The sequence below is a fragment of the Histomonas meleagridis genome (assembly GCF_020186115.1).
Source record: "Histomonas meleagridis strain 2922-C6/04-10x chromosome Unknown contig_6, whole genome shotgun sequence".
Classification (NCBI taxonomy): domain Eukaryota; phylum Parabasalia; order Tritrichomonadida; family Dientamoebidae; genus Histomonas; species Histomonas meleagridis.
Window position 1 is genome coordinate 776,567 of NW_027150902.1, and position 21,105 is coordinate 797,671.

General features: G+C 31.3%; 9 protein-coding genes across 9 annotated transcripts; 2 read left to right on the plus strand and 7 right to left on the minus strand.

Annotated features, from left to right (window-relative positions):
- Window positions 1-1,210: 1,210 nt before the first annotated feature.
- Window positions 1,211-2,317, minus strand: GO595_008085 (uncharacterized protein; the record flags this gene model as incomplete). The annotated part of the gene is made up of 1 exon (XM_067921620.1): window positions 1,211-2,317. One exon carries the CDS (start codon window positions 2,315-2,317, stop codon window positions 1,211-1,213), a length of 1,107 nt encoding a protein of 368 aa, XP_067771919.1.
- A 2,513-nt stretch (window positions 2,318-4,830) lies between these two features.
- GO595_008086 (uncharacterized protein) lies at window positions 4,831-6,333 on the plus strand (the record flags this gene model as incomplete). The annotated part of the gene is made up of 1 exon (XM_067921621.1): window positions 4,831-6,333. One exon carries the CDS (start codon window positions 4,831-4,833, stop codon window positions 6,331-6,333), a length of 1,503 nt encoding a protein of 500 aa, XP_067771920.1.
- A 334-nt stretch (window positions 6,334-6,667) lies between these two features.
- On the minus strand, window positions 6,668-7,995 carry GO595_008087 (transcription initiation factor TFIID subunit 6; the record flags this gene model as incomplete). Its single annotated transcript, XM_067921622.1, has 2 exons — window positions 6,668-7,508; window positions 7,577-7,995. 2 exons carry the CDS (start codon window positions 7,993-7,995, stop codon window positions 6,668-6,670), a joined length of 1,260 nt encoding a protein of 419 aa, XP_067771921.1.
- Window positions 7,996-8,479: 484 nt separating this feature from the next.
- On the plus strand, window positions 8,480-10,612 carry GO595_008088 (cleavage and polyadenylation specificity factor subunit 2; the record flags this gene model as incomplete). The annotated part of the gene is made up of 1 exon (XM_067921623.1): window positions 8,480-10,612. One exon carries the CDS (start codon window positions 8,480-8,482, stop codon window positions 10,610-10,612), a length of 2,133 nt encoding a protein of 710 aa, XP_067771922.1.
- Window positions 10,613-10,888: 276 nt separating this feature from the next.
- On the minus strand, window positions 10,889-11,224 carry GO595_008089 (ribosomal protein L35Ae; the record flags this gene model as incomplete). Its single annotated transcript, XM_067921626.1, has 1 exon — window positions 10,889-11,224. One exon carries the CDS (start codon window positions 11,222-11,224, stop codon window positions 10,889-10,891), a length of 336 nt encoding a protein of 111 aa, XP_067771923.1.
- Window positions 11,225-14,701: 3,477 nt separating this feature from the next.
- GO595_008090 (RasGEF domain containing protein) lies at window positions 14,702-17,515 on the minus strand (the record flags this gene model as incomplete). The annotated part of the gene is made up of 1 exon (XM_067921627.1): window positions 14,702-17,515. The coding sequence occupies one exon, from the start codon at window positions 17,513-17,515 to the stop codon at window positions 14,702-14,704; it is 2,814 nt and encodes a 937-aa protein (XP_067771924.1).
- A 235-nt stretch (window positions 17,516-17,750) lies between these two features.
- Window positions 17,751-18,905, minus strand: GO595_008091 (Carbohydrate binding domain-containing protein; the record flags this gene model as incomplete). The annotated part of the gene is made up of 1 exon (XM_067921628.1): window positions 17,751-18,905. One exon carries the CDS (start codon window positions 18,903-18,905, stop codon window positions 17,751-17,753), a length of 1,155 nt encoding a protein of 384 aa, XP_067771925.1.
- A 279-nt stretch (window positions 18,906-19,184) lies between these two features.
- GO595_008092 (uncharacterized protein) lies at window positions 19,185-19,541 on the minus strand (the record flags this gene model as incomplete). The annotated part of the gene is made up of 1 exon (XM_067921629.1): window positions 19,185-19,541. One exon carries the CDS (start codon window positions 19,539-19,541, stop codon window positions 19,185-19,187), a length of 357 nt encoding a protein of 118 aa, XP_067771926.1.
- Window positions 19,542-19,682: 141 nt separating this feature from the next.
- Window positions 19,683-20,015, minus strand: GO595_008093 (uncharacterized protein; the record flags this gene model as incomplete). The annotated part of the gene is made up of 1 exon (XM_067921630.1): window positions 19,683-20,015. The coding sequence occupies one exon, from the start codon at window positions 20,013-20,015 to the stop codon at window positions 19,683-19,685; it is 333 nt and encodes a 110-aa protein (XP_067771927.1).
- Window positions 20,016-21,105: the final 1,090 nt, after the last annotated feature.

Sequence of the window (21,105 nt, forward strand, 5' to 3'; positions counted from 1 at the left end):
TTTTATATTTCAAAATAACATTTGGAAATTGTTTAAAATATTTGAAACTGCACTTATTTTAGTATCTTCAAATGGTCACATAGATATAGTTAAAATACTTCTTGAACAAGAAGGAATTGATATTAATGCTAAAGATATTTTTTTGTTTTATTTAAAATTTATTTTAACAATTTAATATGTCAAAATAATATTTGGAAATTATTTATATTATTTAATACAGCACTTATGAAATCATCTGAAAATGGTCATACAGAAATAGTTAAATTGCTTCTTGAACATAAAGAAATTGATGTTAATGCTCAAAATAACATTTATTTTGATGACATATATTTTCATAAAATTATTTAATAATTAATTAAATTATTTTGGACTGCACTTATATTTGCATCTAGATTTGGTTATATCAATATTGTCAAATTGCTACTAGAGCAAGAAAAAATTGATATCAATATTAAAAATGTTCTTTATTTTTTAGTAATGTTCATTTTAATAATTTGGTATTTCAAAATAATATATGGAAATTATTAAAATTATTTAAAACATCACTTATGATTGCATCTGAAAATGGTTACATAAATATCGTTAAATTGCTTCTTGATCAAGGAGGAATTGATATTAATAGTAAAAATATTTATTTATCATATTTTTTATTTATTTTAATAATATGATATTCCAAAATAATATTTGGAAATTATTTGAATTATTTAAAACAGCACTTATTTTAGCATCTAAAAATGGATTTACTTCGATAGTTAAATTACTTCTTCAACATGAAAGTATTGATATTAATGCGCAGACCTTTTTTTTATTTCATTTTATATTTATTTTAATAATATTATATTTTAATATGATATTTGGGGTTTATTCATCTGAATTATTACAGCACTTATGGAAGCATGTAAAAGTAATCACACAGAAATAGTTAAATTACTTCTAGAGCAAAAAGATATTGACATTAATATTAAAAATTTTTATATGTTTTATTTGAAATTTCATTTTCTGGCATTGGATTTCTCAGCAAAATTTGGAAATTATTGAAACAATTTTATACAGCACTTCATTTTGCATCACAAAATCCCATAAAAGATTTAATTCGTTCTAAGCTCGAAAGTTAAAACGAATTATTTCATTTAATGTAAATAATAATTCTACAAAATAATATGCACATAAAATATTCAACAATAAAAAATATTTTTTAAAGAAGATCGTTTTATTGTTTTGATAATATTTCCTGTAATCTTTCAGCCATTTCTTGTATTCTATCATCAGGAATTGGCGTTTTAATTACGCTTAAAATCTGTTGTATCACCATTTGTATTGGGTTATGCGCTTCCATTGCATAGCCCTGTGGTGTTGCAGAAGCAGGCCAAACGGAGAACATTGGCATTTTATTGTTTGGCAAACTCACTCCTGAAACTTGTTGATTCTTCGGATCGAATTCGTAAAATTTTATTTGGTTAAATTCGCCCAATAGTTCCATCAAAATTTTTGTGTTACTTAATGATATGTCATATTTAGGCATTGAAGGATTACCTAATAAAATAATTGTGTCTGTATTCGGATCGGTGACGGTTTTGACAAAATCGGTTGATTTCAGTTTTTCAATTGAATTGTTTGTGTTCTTATTTGGTCGCTCACCTAAAATTCGTAATTTAAGCCACGTAAGAACTGATTCAGGTTTGTTCTCGTTATGATAGGATTCCAGTTTGATTCGTTTGGCTTTGTTATGTAATGCAAAAACTGGCGATTTAATGCTTGTGATTTTGAGTTGTGATACTGTATGCGTACAACGGAAGAAATCACAAAATTGAAACGTTAAATTGGTTCCAAATGTCTTTTGGACATAATTAAAGACACGACTAATCTCCATAAGATGCATTGGATCACGATCATCAATTAAAGCAATTAATGTACATGTGGTAGGTGTAAGGCCTATTTGGTCTGTGGTATGAATATGTTGATATGGTGAAATAAGAAGATTTGAGATTTCTGTGGAATTGATAGTTGTAAGGTTTTTAAAGAGCCAACTTTCATAGTTAGTTAACGTGGCTGTGGGAAAGTCAAGTTTTTCAACAACTGATGGATCTGAAATTATTCCAATATCAAGAAGTCCTCCAAAATTGTCTATGAGATCCATATGTTCATCGGCAATTTCTTGTGACTTGAGAATGAGGGTTGGCTTTTTTTTATGTTGAAAATCAAAAACGTCAAATGTTGTATTTAAATAAGTGACGTCACTTGAAAAAAGTTCTTCACACAAATTTGAAATTGCAGATGACGTCCAGCCTCCATAATAAAATGATCGAAGTTGTCCCATTCGAAAGATTGCAATTGTTGGAGCATAATTTATTTTATATTTTTCAGCAACCTTTTTTGATGAAATAATATCTACAGACAATGTTCCTACTGCTCCTTGATACTTTAAAGATATTTCGTCTAATGCAGTTAAAATTCGATTGCATTGAGTACAATGTTTTGAAGTAAATAAAACAAACGTAATTGGGTTGTTCTTTACAAGCTTTTCAAAGTTGGCTGTGCTTGCTTGTGTTGTTTTGGAACAAGCTAAAGAAAGCAAGATAAAAAACATTTATCAAATTCTATGGGTTCGACCAAATTAAAAAAAGTCAAAAAAATGCTCAATTTATGCAAATAAAATAACTTGTTCAGAAACATTTCTCATGTACATATCACAAACTAATTATAATATGATTACATTTATTATTAATTTTTAATTTCAAACATTTAAACACTGTATCTCAACATACCACTTAATCAAATTTCTTATTTCCACCACATGTTCCTAAAAAGAACTTTAGTAAAAATCGTGCAATCTGTGGATGCAAAATTATTTGATACGTATCTCATAATTTTCCAAAAATGACTTCATGTAAAATACCATTTCTTATTTCGTTTTACTCTGTTGTGTTACACACAAAAATTAAAATCATTACCTTTGTTAGCTTGATGATTTAACATCAGACTCGTATTCGGATAGCAATGTTAAATTGAATTCAAAAACAACTTGTTCAAGCTCCATAAACAAGAGGCAACATGTTAAATAAAAAATGTCTTAATTTTCTTTTTATTTAAATATTGTATTTTTTCCCAAGATAAAAGACCGTTTAAAAACGATAAATCACCTGACCAGTAAATTAACGTACATTTTAAACCGGCAGAAGAGAATGGAAGAATGCAATGTTTCCAGTTCTAAATCGAAATGGAATAAAAATAATTCTTCTCCTAAATTACAAAGCAAAGTAGCATACCAAAAATATGCAATAAGATCCCAAGAAAATATCACATGTTTTAAAACAAAGTCAAAACAAATAAGAATTACAAAGTCTTCGTGGACACAAGATGTTTCAAAAACAAGGAACGAAGAAACAATAAAATTTTTAACAGGAACCAATAAAGAATTGAACTTATCACAACTTAAAAACATTTTACAGACTATTGGTATTACTTCAAATAGTACAATAAAGAAAATTCAACAAATGTTGCCAACGTCTGATGGAATTTTTCTTTTATCTGATCTTCAACAATTTTTGATATCAACAGTCAATAGCGAAAATCCCACAAACTTTCAACTTTCATTGCGCCCAACAATTATGGCCACTATAATGAATCGAAAACTTCAGTTATCTCCAATTCGAAAAATCCAACGAACAGATCATACATCACATTCGATTCCTGTAATAAAAACTGCCAATAAAACAGATATTGTTAATTATGCATCAGAAGAAAGCTCATCACCTGATTATGATAGTGAAGAATCGTCTTCTTATTGCTACAGTGAAATTTCTGAAAGCGAAATTCCATATGTTAAAAAGCCTAAAAAGGGTACAAAATATCTACCAGAGTTCTATGATAACTTGTTGTTATAAAAATTGTTTGTATGTTACAATATATGATATTTTTTTTAAATGTTTTATATACATAAATATTTTTGTTTTTATTTTTGATTAAAGTTTTAAATTTTTTAAAATTTATATTGAAGTTTTTTTACAAATCATTTATCAATATATTGTAATTTGTTCGTGTAAAACCTTAAAATAAAGTCAAATATTATTAATAAAATGTTTACTGAAATATTTTTATAAAATACATTCCATTATCATAGAATAATATGGAAGAAAATTATCTATGACTTGTATAATATTTAAGATTATTTTACAAAAGATTAATAAAAAGAATACAAATAATTTTTGTAATACAAGTGTGCGTCTTATGAAAACATGATACATTAATAATATTATTATAGAACTTGATTAAAACATATCCTTTTAATTTATTTCATCATGTTATCTAAATTTTTTTTATGCTTATTATTTGAATTAAAAGTGGCCATTTTTAATTTTGGAGAATTTTTAATTAAACATGGAAAATCAAGAAGATTCTTCCACAAATATTAATTCTTATAAACCTTTTCTATTTGAAAGGGTAAAGTGTAGTGGTGCTGACAAAGAAAAAATTAAATTAGATATTTACATTAAATCAAATTCATATAAACATTTTCATTCTAATGATAATTCAGCTTCTTCATGCAATCCTTTTCTTAGCCAACGTCAAATTACCAAAAATCATCTACGTATTACACCGTTTTTACCATTATCAAGCAATCGTTCATTACATAAAATGGCCCATGATTTTATGCACAGTAACACCAACTTATCACAGTATTTCCCAAATCTTCAAAAATCTACTCCAATTCAGCGTACATTATCTAAATTGTCAGATAAACTTCGAGTTCCACAATTCCAATGTTTTTTATCATATTTCAAGTTATCCAATGAATCGCTTTCATTACAGCGCCGAATATATTTATCTATTATGAACATTGTTGGTCGTAATTATTCTGCAATTCCATTCATCTCACAAATTTTCCCACGTGCACAACTCGATCAAATGTATGAAGACTCATCAGAAGAAACACGCTCTGCCGTTCTATATGACTTCCAAAGCCCTCCAAATAACGCAGTTGTCACTAAAGCCACATTTCTCAACATCATCTCAATGCGCATTCCCGAGTTCATAAACACTCAAAAGATACCTCGCGAACGGGCGTTGCCTCGGTACACGATCAGGAAGCCACTGAACCCTCCGAAATCGTTCACTAAGTCATACATATATCGCGAGTCCGAATTACAGAGTAATGTTTTCGACTCATCGATTTTGAACTCCGAATACGTATCATTGTACGTTGGATCAGAAAGTGGAAACGAGAATAACCGAGACGAAAAACTCGTGGGCTTAATCGAGCAATATTTTTTGGACACATCGAAAGTTCCGACTTATCACGTCGAAATGGAAAACTTGAAATTAGCTTATTCATTATTATCTACGCATCAATATTTCGAGTATAATCGATTCCCTTTTTATCTTAGGAGATCCGTCAAAATGATCTTCGATAAAAGGGCAAATAAGTTGTTAAAAGAAATGAAGAAAAATTACGAAAATTGCGCGCCAATCGTTGCCGATTATTTTTATAATACTTTGATGAAATTCGTTGTGGCTATGCCTAAATACATGGAGTTCTTTGCTGGAAGGAATTCCGTAAACGCTGCTTATAAACATTATAAATTCGCTGATAACGCAAAAGATAAAACTCTTTCGATGTACAAAAACGAATCCTTTGAAATTTCAATAGAACCGACATGCAATTACACATTGAAATTTCTGAAGGCGTACATTGAAAAAGTTTACCGCAACGACTTTTCAATTCTATTCAATTTAATTGAAAGCCCAAAACGAGAATTTTATACAATTCGAATATTTGGTGCAGCGATTGCTTATATCCCAGAGATTAATAAATTATTTGAAAAGTTTGACGAAGAAATGGAAAATGAAATGCATGATATGTTAAGTTTAATTGGGAAAGATAACATTTTATTGGAAATCAGTGAAAAATTATGCGAAAGAGGCGATAGCGAATATTGTAATTTCATGACTTCTGGCGCGCCGCTTTCGATGAAACTATTCTTAAAGTTCGCTGTCTCATTTAATAACTCATATAAGTTCGAAATGAATGCGGAAAAATTCCCATGCACAACAAGAACGGGAATGAAATTAATGGAAACAGTGAACGAGTTTTCGAGAATTGTAATACTATTTCTGAACAATCATGAAACTTTGGCGCTGTACGCATTATATTCAACAAATGCTTTCATGAGGAAAAAGAAGTATTTGTTGGAGGCAAAACAGATATTAAACGGAAGAGATGTGCTAAGTGTGGAAAAAGATGAAAATATATTTAGAATGAAAATAATTAAAAACGAATTAAATCTATTCAACAATTCATTTAATTTGTTTTTAGGCGCGACACCAACACAATAACTTCTCATATATTTTAAATTGTCTAAATAAACATAAATATGAAACTTAAGTTACTGTTCACTTCAAAAAAGGTCAGGTTTTCTTTGCCAATAAGAATAATTTATATTTTTTGCTTAATGCAACTTCAACATGAAGAAATGTCTCATTATGTTACATAGAAAATTCTTTAGCAAACGATACATATCGGAGCGGTTATGAATTCATTTCGTTTTACGTTTGAAACATCGATTTTTCACATTTAAAACAAAACGAAAACATCACAGTGCAGAAGTATTACACGAAACAAAAATAAATTTTATGAGTTTACAAATTTTATTATTATTAATAAAACAAACTAATTAGCAGACACGAACGAAAGCATCTGTGAATAATCGAAGAAAGCCACCAGTCTCTCGAACATTATTTCCTTTTCCTTTGATAGCGATGGTTGTTCACCCTCTTTATGCATTGATGTTTCAGCGTGTAAACACATTGCGCAAATTCTGAACAGTAAACCATTCAATCTAACCGCCTTTTCTCTCACAATTCCATCGATCGAATTCAATTCAATTTGCAGCGCTTCGAGAAAAGGCGGCAAGTCCGGAAGCAGGAACTCTGTTATGAGCTCGTTGCCGAGTGCCTGCATCCCGAGGAGTGCACCATATTGTGCGTTTCTATGTGACTTAGGACTAAAAAACGTGTTTTTTAAGTCTTGTAATAATTTGATTTTTAAATGTGGATATGTTTGGTCATACCTGGCAACTATCAATGATAAGAAATCCGCTGACTCCTCCCTGAACGCTGTTGGATCTTCGCCGTCATTTGCCGAATTAAATGTTTCTGTTAATAATATTGATAATGAAAATGAGATTAAATGTTCAATGTAAGGCTCCATGTTTAAGCTTGGGTTTAAAAAAAGCAATTTACAGTAAAATAACATTCGGCGTTGTTGACCATATAATGAACAATTCGGAATGAGTTGGAGAAAAAATGGTACAAGTGGTTGTATGGCGGCAGAGCTACGGAGTGTTTGATAGCTAGCGTTGGAGTTTTGGCTACTGTACATAAGACTATCAAAGAAATCTTTGAGATTGGTCGGAATTTGATTATTAACACCTAACAAAAGAATGCTTTGGTCAAGTGCTGCTGCTTGAGGTGGTGGCTCTATTAATATGTTTGGAATTTCGTTGTTATCACTATGTGTTAGAATTTAATAATTTGCTATTCCTTGAAATAATAAAAAAGGAATAGCAAAAAAACATACTTTTGATTCTCTTCGAGTTTGGGTTGGATCCCTTGGATGCAAAGCCAATGAAATTTAAAAAGTTTTTCATGGGGATATTCAGGTAGCCGCCGATGCAAATATGTTTGCAACGGAATCTGTGGTTCATCGCATACATAAATTGATTCATCTTCTTGAAGGGGTACATAATCATAAACCTGATTTATTGAATGATACCCTATTAAAGGATCCATACGACGTGATGCGAGGGCGTCATTAATGTCTGTTATTCTGAGGTTTGAACGGAAGTTGTGTTGACGAATTCGATTTGCAATTTCGATGATTGGAGTAATGAAAGTGCCAATAATTTCGTAGGCAAAATCACTTACTTTTTCATGGGGGACAATAGGCATACAACCAAGAGACTGCGTGATTTCATCGACAGCAGTCGTCAGTTCCATCCAAATGTATTCAAACAGACACTCTCAAATTTATCTAGATTTTCGCTGGCTTGTTTTTTGAAAAGTGAACTGTCGCAGAGAACGTTAACGTTTTCATTCAAAATTCGCTTTTTCTTAACAAAAGAATTCAAACCGTTAGAAAAACAATCGGTTTTGAAAAGTTGTATAAAATCAAAGAAAACCTTTTTACACCAAAAAGTCGATAAAATAAATTTACTAAGCTTCAAAATAAAAATTTTGGTGTTATCTAATTCGGTAATATGGTCTTCTTGATTATTTTATTATAATTTTAAAATAAATTATATTATTTGGAAATGTATCAAAAAATGATTAAAATGTAAATTTGAATTTTACTAAATTCTAAATAATATATAACACTAAAATTCGGAAAATTAATGAATTAGATATTTTTAATATACACATTTTGATTTTTTTCTTTTTTTTTCTTTTTTGACTTAGTTTGTTTAAAATCCAAAGCCAATCAATGAACCAGAAAGATTCCACAACAATTTCATTCCAACCATTATCAGGAGCAAAAAACGAAAACCCTTTTGCTTATCTTCTACATATTGATGAATTTACAATACTTCTTGATTGTGGCTGGTCAGATTCATTTGATTTAACAGAAATCCAAAACATTTGCGAATGTTGTGATCGTGTCGATGCTGTTCTTTTATCTCATCCATGTATAGAGCATATTGGCGCTCTTCCTTATTTATGTCAACATAAAGGTTTATCTGCTCCAATTTTTGCTACAAACCCAATTGTTACTCTTGGCGCATATATGTTATATGATCATTATTGTAATCGTCTTGAGGAATCTGTATTTGATTTGTTCAATGCAAATGATATCAAAAAAACATTTGATTCAATTACCTCAATGATGTATGAGCAAGAAAAAGAACTTGCAAACAACATTGTTATCACACCATATAAATCAGGTCGTTCAATTGGTGGATCAGTTTGGCGAATTGTAAAAGGACAAAAAGAAATTATTTATGCCAACTCCATTTATAACAAGAAAGAGATGCATCTTGATGGCTTTAATTCCGATCTAATTTCCACATGGCATCCAACATTATGGATTGTGGATTCCCGCGCATCAAATCTCAGCAACAGCAAAAAGCAACGCGAAGTCTCACCCCTTGATTTTGCCATCCAAATTCTTAAGAAACTTAGTGATGGTCGTATCGTATTATTTCCAGTTGATGGCCTTTCGCGCACATTAGAACTCTTATATCGTCTCAACGCTAAGTGGGTTGAAGTTGGAGCTCAATTTCCTATTTATTTTCTCACTCACTCAAGTAGTTTAATTCTGAATACTGTCAACCAAATGAGTGAATGGCTCAGTAAAGACTTAGTAGAAAAGGCCGTTTCCACCATTGAAGCCCAATTTGAGCTTAAATGTGTCAAATGTGTTACTGACATAAATGAAATCCAAATTCAAGGGCCGATGGTAATAGTCACAACATCAGATACACTCGAAAGAGGTAATAGCCGCAAAATATTTCTAAAGTTTGTAGGTAACCAACCACAAAATGCAGTATGCTTTATTACACATGAACCGAAAAACTCTTTGGCAGAAAATCTAAGACTTGATAATACACACAGAACATTACAGTTGGTCGAAAGATATCGTGAGCCACTTGAAGGTGATGAATTATTAGAATATAAAAGGAAAAAAGAAATGGAAAGAAACGAAGCCGTTATAGAAGCTGCAAGTGATTCTGATCAAGATGATGACGATGAGTCTTCAGATGATGATATTCGAAGTGTTGTATCAGTTAATCAACTTAATCTTAAGTCGAAATTCCAATTCAACCTACCATTTGTACCCAAAATAACTGACTATGGAGTGGAGATTGACCATCAAGAGTATGCTAAAGGTATTGGCCAAAGAGCAATCATCAACGAAAAAAGTGCTACGGCTAAAGGTTTGCAACAGCCTGTATATTATGCTGTAATGGAAGAGCCTGAAGATGTACCATGTAAATTTATCGAAAAATCAATTGATTTTAACTATAGGGCTTCTTCAATTGATTTGCAGTATTGCTTCGAAGCGAGAACAGATTTCTTTACTTTACAAGGGTACATCAAAAAGGCTTCACCATCACATGTCATAATTATCGGAGGAACGATAGAGGCGACGATGAAATTAAACGATGTCCTGATGGATACGTTAGGGAATACGACGGTTTTGACACCGAATGAAATGGAGACCGTTTATTTATCACAAGATTCTTCTTCAATGAAAATTAATATTTCAAGAGCTTTATATAATAGATTAGACTTTAAAAAATATGATGAACATAATCAAGTGGCATATATAGATGCATTGTTATCTACAGATGATATTTCAGGTATCACATCTGCAAAACCTGTCGAAGTTTCAAAACCACATCACGCAAATTTCATCGGGAAAATAGATATGCCTGTCATTCGTGAGAAATTAATACAAATGGAAATGAAGGTTTCTGGTGAAGGTGAATTGATATGCGGAACCAGAAAAATTAAAGTAAGACAGGTAAGTGAAGATAGGCTATCAATAGATGGCGAAATGTGCGTTGATTTCATTAAGATCCGAAACTTGGTTCAGAGCCTTCTTCCAATGGTGTAATTTATCTTATTTTTTTTTAAATAAATATATAAGAATACATTTTTTGGAGTAGATTTACAATATGAGTTAATGCTTACATTAATATTTTAATAAAAGAAAATTAAAATTTTAATTTGTTAAAATTTCAAAATCAATATCTATCCATTATTAAAATTTTCATTTTTCATTCGCTTTTGGTGCAATATAAATGCATAAAAATTGTTTTGAACTAAAAATTATTACAATAATTTATCTCATGTGATCAAAAAAAAAATTAAGTAAGTCAATGTTCAATGTTTAGATTGTGCTTGGGAAAAGCATAACACGGACTTTCTTACCAAGCATTATTGGTGGGAGATTGCGATCAAACTTGGCACGAACAACACCACTGTTTCCATGTGGTTGGGTAATGACACCCCAGTTAATATGAGCATCAATCTTCTTTCCATCCTTGCCAACTTTGGCTTTAACATATGATGCTACTTTCTTGCCAACATAAAATTGTGCTTCTTCCTTGGAGTTAACTCCGTTAATTTGGAGAAGAGCTTGATTTGGATTGATTTGGCGCTTGCTACGACGGAATGATGTGAAAACAGCACTAACGAAAAGCTTTGGTTCTTGTGGTGTAGACATCTCCTTCAAAAGGCCGACCAAACCCCCAACAAAGGGTAAAATTTACCATGTATGTATGAAGGACGTTTATAAATTTAACGATCAAAATTCATTGATAAATTACTTGTAAAGTATTCATTAACTATCGGCAAACAAAAAATGTGATGATTGAAGAAGAAAAAAAGGAAAATCTGAATTTAAATTTAAAGAAAAGATCAAGGCTTACTAGCAATGATGACCTTCAAGAGGTTGATGAAAAGACTCTTGTTTCAATGCTTAATTTGTTCTCTTTAAATGATCCAAATTCTTTTGCATCAGCACTTAAATTTTTTGATTCATACTTATCTATATATGATGTACCATTAAGTGTCTCATCTGTATTACAACCAATTATTGTTAGTATGATATTGGTCAATGAAATGCCACCACAAATTATTGAACCGTGTTTAAGGATTATTTCAAACATTTCAAGTCGTTTTCCTGTTGATTATAATTTTGAACCTTTGATTGAAAGTATATGGAATTTTATTCCAAGTCCTTATGCTTTTGATGCAATATCCAATTTTTGTGAATTTGACACAGTTATACAAATTCTTCTTACAGAAAAATACCAAACTCAGTTAAACAAATTATTTGAAACACCAGGAACTCAAAGTTTTGTACTCAACATATTAATATCCATTTCTACACATTTTGATATTTCTCAAAATTTAATTCCTTTATTCTATAACATTGTACAACTACATAAAGAAGCTCCAGGTCCCTTTAAAACCCAATGTTTTGAGCTATTTGAAAATCTTATTTGTAATGAGAAATGGATTTCGATCTTTTTAACAAGCGAAAATCTTCCAGCCATTTTCAACATCGACCCGAACAACATTAGTAATGTTTTATCATCTCTACGATTTCTTTATCGCCTTTGTTCTCGATCGGGAAATGCGTTTAATGTTCTTCAAGTTTCGAATGCTTTTGACTTAATTCTTTTCTCTATGAACTTTAAAAGCAAATTAATTCGTACTGAGGTTATTAATATTCTTGAGTTAGCTATAGAAAGTGATTTAAGGACTATAGTTTTTATTTATGAAAAAGGAATAACACAAGTTATCGTTGCATGGTGTTATGATGGAACTTATAACTTATGTCAAATGTGTGTAAATTTTTTACTAAAAATTTGTAGAATTGGACCTCCGGAAATAACAAAATGTTTAATAGATTGCGGGTTTATTAATGTTTTATGCCCAATAATTGAAAACTTTGATGTCGAACATGTTTTGTGCGCTTTAATGAATTTGGTCGATTTTTGTATAAATAATGGGAATTTGGAATATCTGAACGAAATATCATTGTGTTCTGAATTGTCTCAATATTTGGAAGCTGTTTCAGAAGTTCCTAATGAAGAGGTGAAAAATTTTTCGAAACTTTTGATGTCAAAAATATATCGTGAATAGCTTACTTTAAAGGCGTTGTCATAGTCTTTTGGTTGGAACGGAATTTGTTCCTGTATGTTTAAAAAATTCATTGTTTTTTATATTTAATTTTGGATAAATTTTAGAAAGAAAACGACAACAATAGTTTGAACTGCTGGTGATGGTTTTATTTTGGTTGGTATGAATATCATGGAAAATCCTTGGTGAATTTGAAAAAATTATGATGAAATTAAAACTGAAGATATATATAGAAGCAAAAACTCTTGCCTTTACAAGCATTGATAACATAATTAAATATGATCATTTTGTAATGATAAACCAATAATTTGTAAAAAAAATGATTCTCGTGAACATTATATTTTACTTTCCTAACTTTATATTAAATTAAGTATCACCACGCGAATGAATTAGCGAAGCAACACAAGTAATTCACTAACTTGAGTTTTAAAAACCTCATTTGAATTTAAAAAAAAAGCTTTTTCAATATATAAACATCTTTAATTCAATTTCGGTGTTATTACATGACCGGAATAAAATTCACATATTCTGATATTAAAAATAGATATCAAATTAATGAAGATATTTATTTTTACATTTTGATTATGTAATTAGTATATTTGATTATTTTTGATTGAATTATAATTTTTTTTCAAATTCGTTTGTCATTCATTAATATTTTTCAATCATATTATGATATATTATTTAATGATTGATCTAAATGATATCCGAAAAATATACAAATTTATTTCTCTTAATTGATCGAAATATTTTAATTTGAAAATTATTTCAATAGTAACCAACGTTGGGTAATATGATTATTTTTTGAATAGAAAGTGATGTGACTAAATTGACCAACCACCTTTAACAAATTTGTGTCCGGTGTCAAAAATATTTTCATTGAAATTTGAATGCACATTCAAAAATTGATAATTTTGTTGGGGAGCGTAATTTTGTAAACCTTTGTAGTAATGATTTCCCTTGTTGTTGGATAAATGAGGATTCTCCTCTTAGAAAGAACAAGTAACTAAGTAATAAACATCTGCATAACACACATATATATGTAGCATTCATAGTGAGATCGAATTCTTTTATTAATATAATATTTTCAAATAAAAATATAATATTAGTATTATCAGCCAAAATTATAACTCTATATTAATGAGAAATAAGCTGTGCAATGAAAAAACCGTGTTAATTACAATTTTCAAATACTTGAACAAACATATTGTATGACTGACTTCCAAAGTCACACTCGATCATGCTCCTCATCCTTCCGATGATTGCTTCCTTGTGACTGTATATAATTCTATTTATAAGCTTATTTTTTTCGGTTGCAATAACAGAAAAAAGTTGAGCAATTTTAAACCTGCTTTTCCCATTAACTCCTTCTGATACAGCGAACTGTAGAAGTTCATCAATTAGTTTATTTAGATTATCTTCGTCGAGAGATGATAATTGACGATATATGCTTCTTAAGAGCTGAAAGCTCCAAGTCCGATTAAGTTGATTAGCTTCTTCAATAATTTCTCTTTTGAGGCCTTCTGTATTGTTCAAAACCCAACTCATTTTCAAGCGAAATGACCTCTGGGATTTTGTCAGCCTTGTCAATTTTCCTTTGACAAATAAAATATTGAATCAGACCGTCTAAAAGCTGGAAACACTATTCAAAATTTGTATTCGCCAACCACCATCTCAATTTTACCCAGAATTTTTCAAAAAGTGTTATGGGTGTTTAGGTGCAAAAAAATTGTCACTTTTGAAACCTTCATCATATAAAATTTCACTTGGGACGTTATATGAAACTGCACAACAGATAAAAAACCGTTAGATTTGAAACAACAATATCTTATTATGACTCGATCAAAATAATATATAATTGATACACAGCATCAACACAAACCAAGTCAAATCAAGTAATTGCTTAATAAGACCTAAACATATCCAGAGAACAGAATTCGAACTTTTGTATCGATTTCTGACAAAAGATTTTAAGTCTCTGAAAAATTCAAAGAGCAATTGCAAATAAACCATTCATTTTTCATGGAGAAAAAAATGACAATTCGTGGTTTTACTAGGTTTCACATTCACGTGACATCTTGAGTAAGTTATATTCTTTTCCTTCCTCATCTACGCTCCTGAAAGAGTTAATGTCGCTTACTATTTGTTGGTTAATATCAAAATCGATATCCTTTCCCCAATCCTTCAACAAGAACGAGCATGGAGAGTAATAATACTTTTGCTTCGTGAAGTTGATACCTTCTTCGTTGTTCGGAAGCGTTTTCCTCGTTGGGTTACCATCTTCGACAAATGTCATATCAGTCAACCATGGACCGAGATACGGCAGCGTCATATTCACAGGGCAACTGTTGAGCGCCGCCTTGTACTTGCCGAACTTACGGAATGGCGCTGTCAGGTCGGAAAGTTTTGTGTATCGATCGTTCAATTCTTTGTCGATCTTTGACCACGTCTTCTTGAGACGGATAATCGCAGGGTTTGTAAGCGCGCCATCGATTTCGAACAACAGGTTAAAGTTATTAACATTCAGTGCTGCATCCATTACATTGATCCATCCGCCTAAAATTTTCGCTCGTTCTTTCAGACGCTTTTCAGTTAAAATAGTATAACCCACAAGGACGGATGTCTTGTTGAAATGCCTCGTTAGCTCAGACACGTTTGGCGATATCGTGTCGCGATTCGGCCTGCTCCAGTTACACTTCACAAATTCGTATCGTTCTATTGAAATGAACTTTTTCAATTCAACGAACATGAAATGCTTTGCAAGAATTACAGGATCTGTTCGCAATGGGAATGGCTTTGTTGAGTCGTAAGGCAAATCCAAAAATGTCGGCTGCTTAATTGATCTTGGTGGTTGATAAGTTTTTGTATTATTGAATAAATCAATTGATTTCACAAATGTATCAATAGCACCTTCTTGTTTCTTCGACTTATCTAACTGACTGAGTGTATTAAATATTAAGTGCACATTCAATCTCAAATCTTTTGATTCAGGTAACCCTACAAAATCATGTGTGAAGTCATATCTCCATGTATAGAAAAAGTTGATCGTATCGTTGACGATATTGTCCGTTAATTGATCGGTGTTCGGCAGTCCGTAGGGGTTGGACCCGTTTTGGTACTCCTTCAGGAAGCCGTTAATCATTTCAGTCAACAACGTTAACGACGTACCGGTGTTGTGCCACCCCAAAATGAACTGGTGGTGGTAACGGTCTTTGAACACGTGTGGATGAAACAGCAAAGCAACGAGTGCGTTCAATGAGGCCACTTCAATGTTAGCCTCATTCTCATTCGTAAGACTAATCTCGCACTCATCCGGCATGAAGCCAACAAGTCCTTCGTCGCCGTGGAACAAACTCTCTGACTGCTCCTTGAGTATTCTCTCCGACTGCTGCGAGAAACTCTTTTCTGGATCGACACTTCTCAGTAAGTCACTCATAGCCTTCTCGAGACGCCGTTGTAATTCTTCGATTTGATTTGTGATGTTTTGTAATGACTTCGCATTGTTATTTGCTAAGTCATTAAGTAAGTTATGTTGCTGCTCAAACAAACTCTCTAATTCACCAACAAGTCGACGGCGCGCAACTGTACTTGTCTCGCTTCGGAACCGATTGTAGATGTCTTGGACAGTCGAGATTCCTTGGTCATACTTCTGGATGAACGTTTGGTTGTATGCGATACTGTTGTTCTGATGCTCAATGTTAACGCGAATGGAATCGATTTTCTCGTTGATGCTTTCGTATTTGGAGATGAGCTTCTTGTTGAGGAATTTGTTTTGATGTTTGGATTTGGCTTCTTCGTCAAGTTTCTCTGTCTCTTTATGAAGTTGTTGATTAGTTTCTTTGAGTTGATTTTGAATTGTTTCAAGTTCTTTGAGTTCTTCTTGATTATCTGATAGAACTTTAAGTACATCGGATTTCTGTTCAATGTGGTCCTTAAGAGTCTGATGGATTAAGACGTCAACTTTCTTGTAATGGTTTAAGTAGTCGTCCCGGATTTCGGAATATATTTGCTTCACTTCACTTTCTTGTTGCTTGGCTTGTTGAAGCTGGAAATTGGCCGAAAGGAGTTTGCTGTACTCTTCCGAACGCTCTTGAAGTGCTGTTACTTCTGATTGGAGTTGTTTGACTAATTGAATATTGGAGCTGGGAATCCCCTTCTTGGTAAGACAGAGGTTCAAATCTTCTTGGAGCTTCGAAAATTGGCGCTGGTATTGATTGTTAAAGAGATTTAATTCTATGGATTCAACATCGGCTTTAATACGCTTCTTCTCGGTTTCAATAAGTTCTTTCTGATAGGTTTCATCAAGTTGTTTGATTTGCTCTTTGTGCTTCATTAATTTTTGCATTCCGGCTTGTGTTTCAGATGCAAGCTTTTCTTCCATTTCATTGGCCCATCTACGATCCTCGGCAAGCTGTGCTTGAAGGTCATCTCGCTCATCTCTTAGATTTGTTGATTCACGTTCTAAATAATCTATTGACTTCTTTAATGATTCTTTACGAGCATATAACTGACGTACAGTTTTTGCTATGCTTTTGAATTCATTCATTTTTTGACTTTGATAAATCTCAGGGATTTCCATTTTTGTATCAGGAACAAGACGATTAAGAATTTCTTGAGCTTTTACTGCTTTAGCTTGTACACCAGCAAGTCTTTTATATTGTACTTGAACAAGCTCTTCTTCATCAGGTCGTACTGGATGTGTTTGAACATATTGATAAAAATTGTGAATATCTGCTTCGAGTTGATTTTTCTTTTGAACAAGTGTCTGATTATAATCGGTATACTGCTTGCAAGCTTGAACGTACTGACTTAGTTGATTTGTATATTCATTATATTGCCTATTTAGTTCAGCAATGTCATTTTCCATTTTTACTTTGTCACTTTCACAAATAACCGTCACATAATGATACTCTGTCACTTTTAGAATAAAATTGTATTCAAGACATAATCTTCCAAGAGGTTAATAAATATTGCAAAATGAATTGGATTGAGATAATAAACAATAAAAATATGGTAATTTAAATACACCTAAAAAAATTGCTTTTTTACAAGTAAATTGTATTTTTTTATTTATTTCTAAGCTTTATAAGTGATTTTTTTTTTTATTGATCTGTTTTACGCATTTTAATCATAATAAAAACGCATACGCCTGCAACAAACAACAAAACAACAGCTACGATTACACCAATTATCCAACCATCCATTCCACTTGCTACTTTAATTGTTGAAAAATTCTTATAAACAACAGATCCCATTGGTTCAATGTAATCTCCATAAATTGTACTATATCCCGACGAACCGAAATTAGCAATAACACTTACGTCATTACTAAAAATTGTTTGTTGTACTTTCATATCATCTGTCAAATAAATATGATCAATCATTTCTGCGTAACCTGTTAATCTCGAAACAGGCTGTGCTATTTTATATGATTTTACGAATCTATCTTTATATTGATCCCAATAATGTTGCATTATCACATAAACAGGAGGTGTACCATATAATCTATTCAATAAATCTCTTTTATCCCATAAAGGAATAACTTTAGAATTATGATCATCACCGCCCCAATAAGATATAGCACAGTCATGATAAACAAGTTGGAATAAAGGTACACGTACACTTTCATTAGTCATAACTCTTGTTTGTGCTTCAGTAGGCTCATCCCAATATTTTATAAGACTTCCAGATGTATCTGTGCCAGGTACTCTAAAAGGTGCAGGACTCATTAACCCTAGAAAGTAATCACAATAAGGAACTGCTATATCTTTACCATCTTCACTTCCAATCACAATTTTTCCATGTTCATTTTCACGGAAATATTGTAAAAGTTTAAGACGATATTGCATTGATTCTCTTCTTGTTTGCGGATGATCAGGATGATAACATTCAAATAATACTGTGTATGTTGCACCGTCAATAAATCGTGCTTGATATTGTAAATCTTGTTTTGCGACTTCTGCTTCATAATCTTCTTTAGCATATTTAATCATTTGTTTATCACAAGTAGCATAAGTATCAATTTTTTGTGATGGATTTGTTAAATTAGAAACAGAACCAAATGTTGTGAATTGATTTGTAGAGTTCACCGCTATATCTTGAGGATAAGCATAAGGCCAATTATCATTCCAATCCATCCATTTTTTATCATAATATTCTGGATTACCTGTGATTTGATAAGAATCATATACAGATGATAATATGTTTGTCTTATTAAATACATAATCAAGATTAGAACTTACTGAACCAAAATCCATAATACGATCAAAACCCAAACTATTAAATTCTTGATAAACTGTAGTACGATGCTATGTCCATGTTCCATGAAATCGAATGTTTGCTGCACCGACAAGTTTATCTATGTTCGGATTACTTTTTACTTTCTCAGTAAATGGTACAACTAAACCTTTTTCTTGCGCAATCTTTCGATAACGCCTTGCCATTGTTACATGATTACCATGCAAGAAAATCATTTTTAAGTTTCGCGCATAACTAAAACGACCTTTTTCAAGGAAATGCGTTAAATAAAAATGATGTCAGCCATTTGAACTTTTGGATATTCCAATATTGCTATCTGCAGGATCACTAACAACAAACATCATTGCAATTTCCCCATCTGTTACACCATACCATGGCATTGATAATAAGAACATATAACTTTGATAATTAACTCTACATCCATCAGTAATACATATCTCATCACCACTTGGAAAACTCATTCCTTCGCCAAGGGGTATAAGTAATTTATCGATAGTTTTTCGAGTTTGAAAACTAAGTGGGAAACCTGGTGGTGCATCAGTTGCATCGGGATCTGCATCATCATATGTGATATTTAATTCATCATCAATTAATTCTAAATCAATTCGAAATTCCGTTTTAAGTCTTTGCATCATAAAAGTTGCTGATGTTTCTGAATGTATATCAATTGAAAGAATTGTTGAGCTACCTAAATCTGAATTATTCTATGGGAAATATTGGCCATTTATTTTATCATAAATGGTCATTCGTTGATTAGTAGCAGCAATTTTTATTTCTTATTTGTCATTTGATAAAGTAACACTTTCAGGTATGTCTTGATGCCCGAGATATTCATACCACATGTTTTGAATTGTACCTTCACCATTACCATTGCCTTTAAGACGAATATACATTCGATGTGATGTTGGTGGTAGAACTGCATTAATCTCATGATACTCCTTTTGACCATTTGTGGTTGTTGACATTTGTCCGAGTTCCCAGTTGAGCATAGTGCCATTGATGTCAGTTGGAGCAACTGCCATTTTTAAGATACCAACATTCATTGTAACTTCAAGACCAAATCTGAAATGATCTCCACCACTAACAGGAATGTTTATATACTTTTCCATCCCATATTCTCTATCTGAACCTGTATATTTTATATAATATACATCATCATGTGGCCATGAGGAAAAACTTCCATTAATGCGAATTCTTTCCGATTTTGCAAGAAGGATTAGCAAAACCAGTATTTTTGCGTTTTGTTCAGCAATTCCATTTGGTATTGAATCCAATCGTCAAAAACAGAAATATTGAATTAAAAATTGTTTGTTTTGAATCAAACCGGAAATGTTGTAAAATTCGAACCCCCAGGAATTTTTACAGTTGCAAAAATTTCCACAACACACTGTTTTTTGAATTTGAAATGATTTCTACAATATTATAGAAGTGACAATCTAATTAAAAGTGATATAATCTTTTTATTAATGATGTACCTATAAATGAATTCATTTTTTTTTCCAATCAAGCATAGCCATTTAATAGATGATTCATTTTTAGATGCAATTTTGAGTCATGTATCAAGTAATTTGAATAAATTTTAAATAATAATTCAAAATATCGAATTATTATTATTCAAAATTTCCAATAAATACAATATTTTTAACTTTAATATCAATATCTTTTTAATCAAAGAGCATATTAACTATATCAATATAATTCTTTTCAAGAGCTAAAACAAGAGCTGGATTTTCAAACATTATTTTGATATATCAAATAAAACAAATAAATTTTATCCTTAGTATTAACATTAATCCCATCTTTTTCAAGAAGTAATTGAACTATTTCAGTATCTTTATTAGATGTTAAAATAAGGGATGTAAAAAATATTTTTAATATTTTCCAAATATTGTTTTGAAAAATTAAACAATAAAAAATAAATTTATAATCAAACAAATTAGCATTTTTTGCCATAACATCAATTCCTTTTTGCTCTAAAATATATCGCACAAGTTCAATATTATCTATTTCTGATGTAAAAAACAAAATATTTTTTGGAATTATCTTCTCTTAGTAAAAATGAATAAGATAAATATTTCCGATTTTTGCAGCTTCATTAAGAATATCATTGAAAATTTTCAATCCATTTTCTTTCGGAAATGATTAAATTTCATAACTATGATGTAAAACACATTTTCTTCCAAACTTCTGCAAATCATC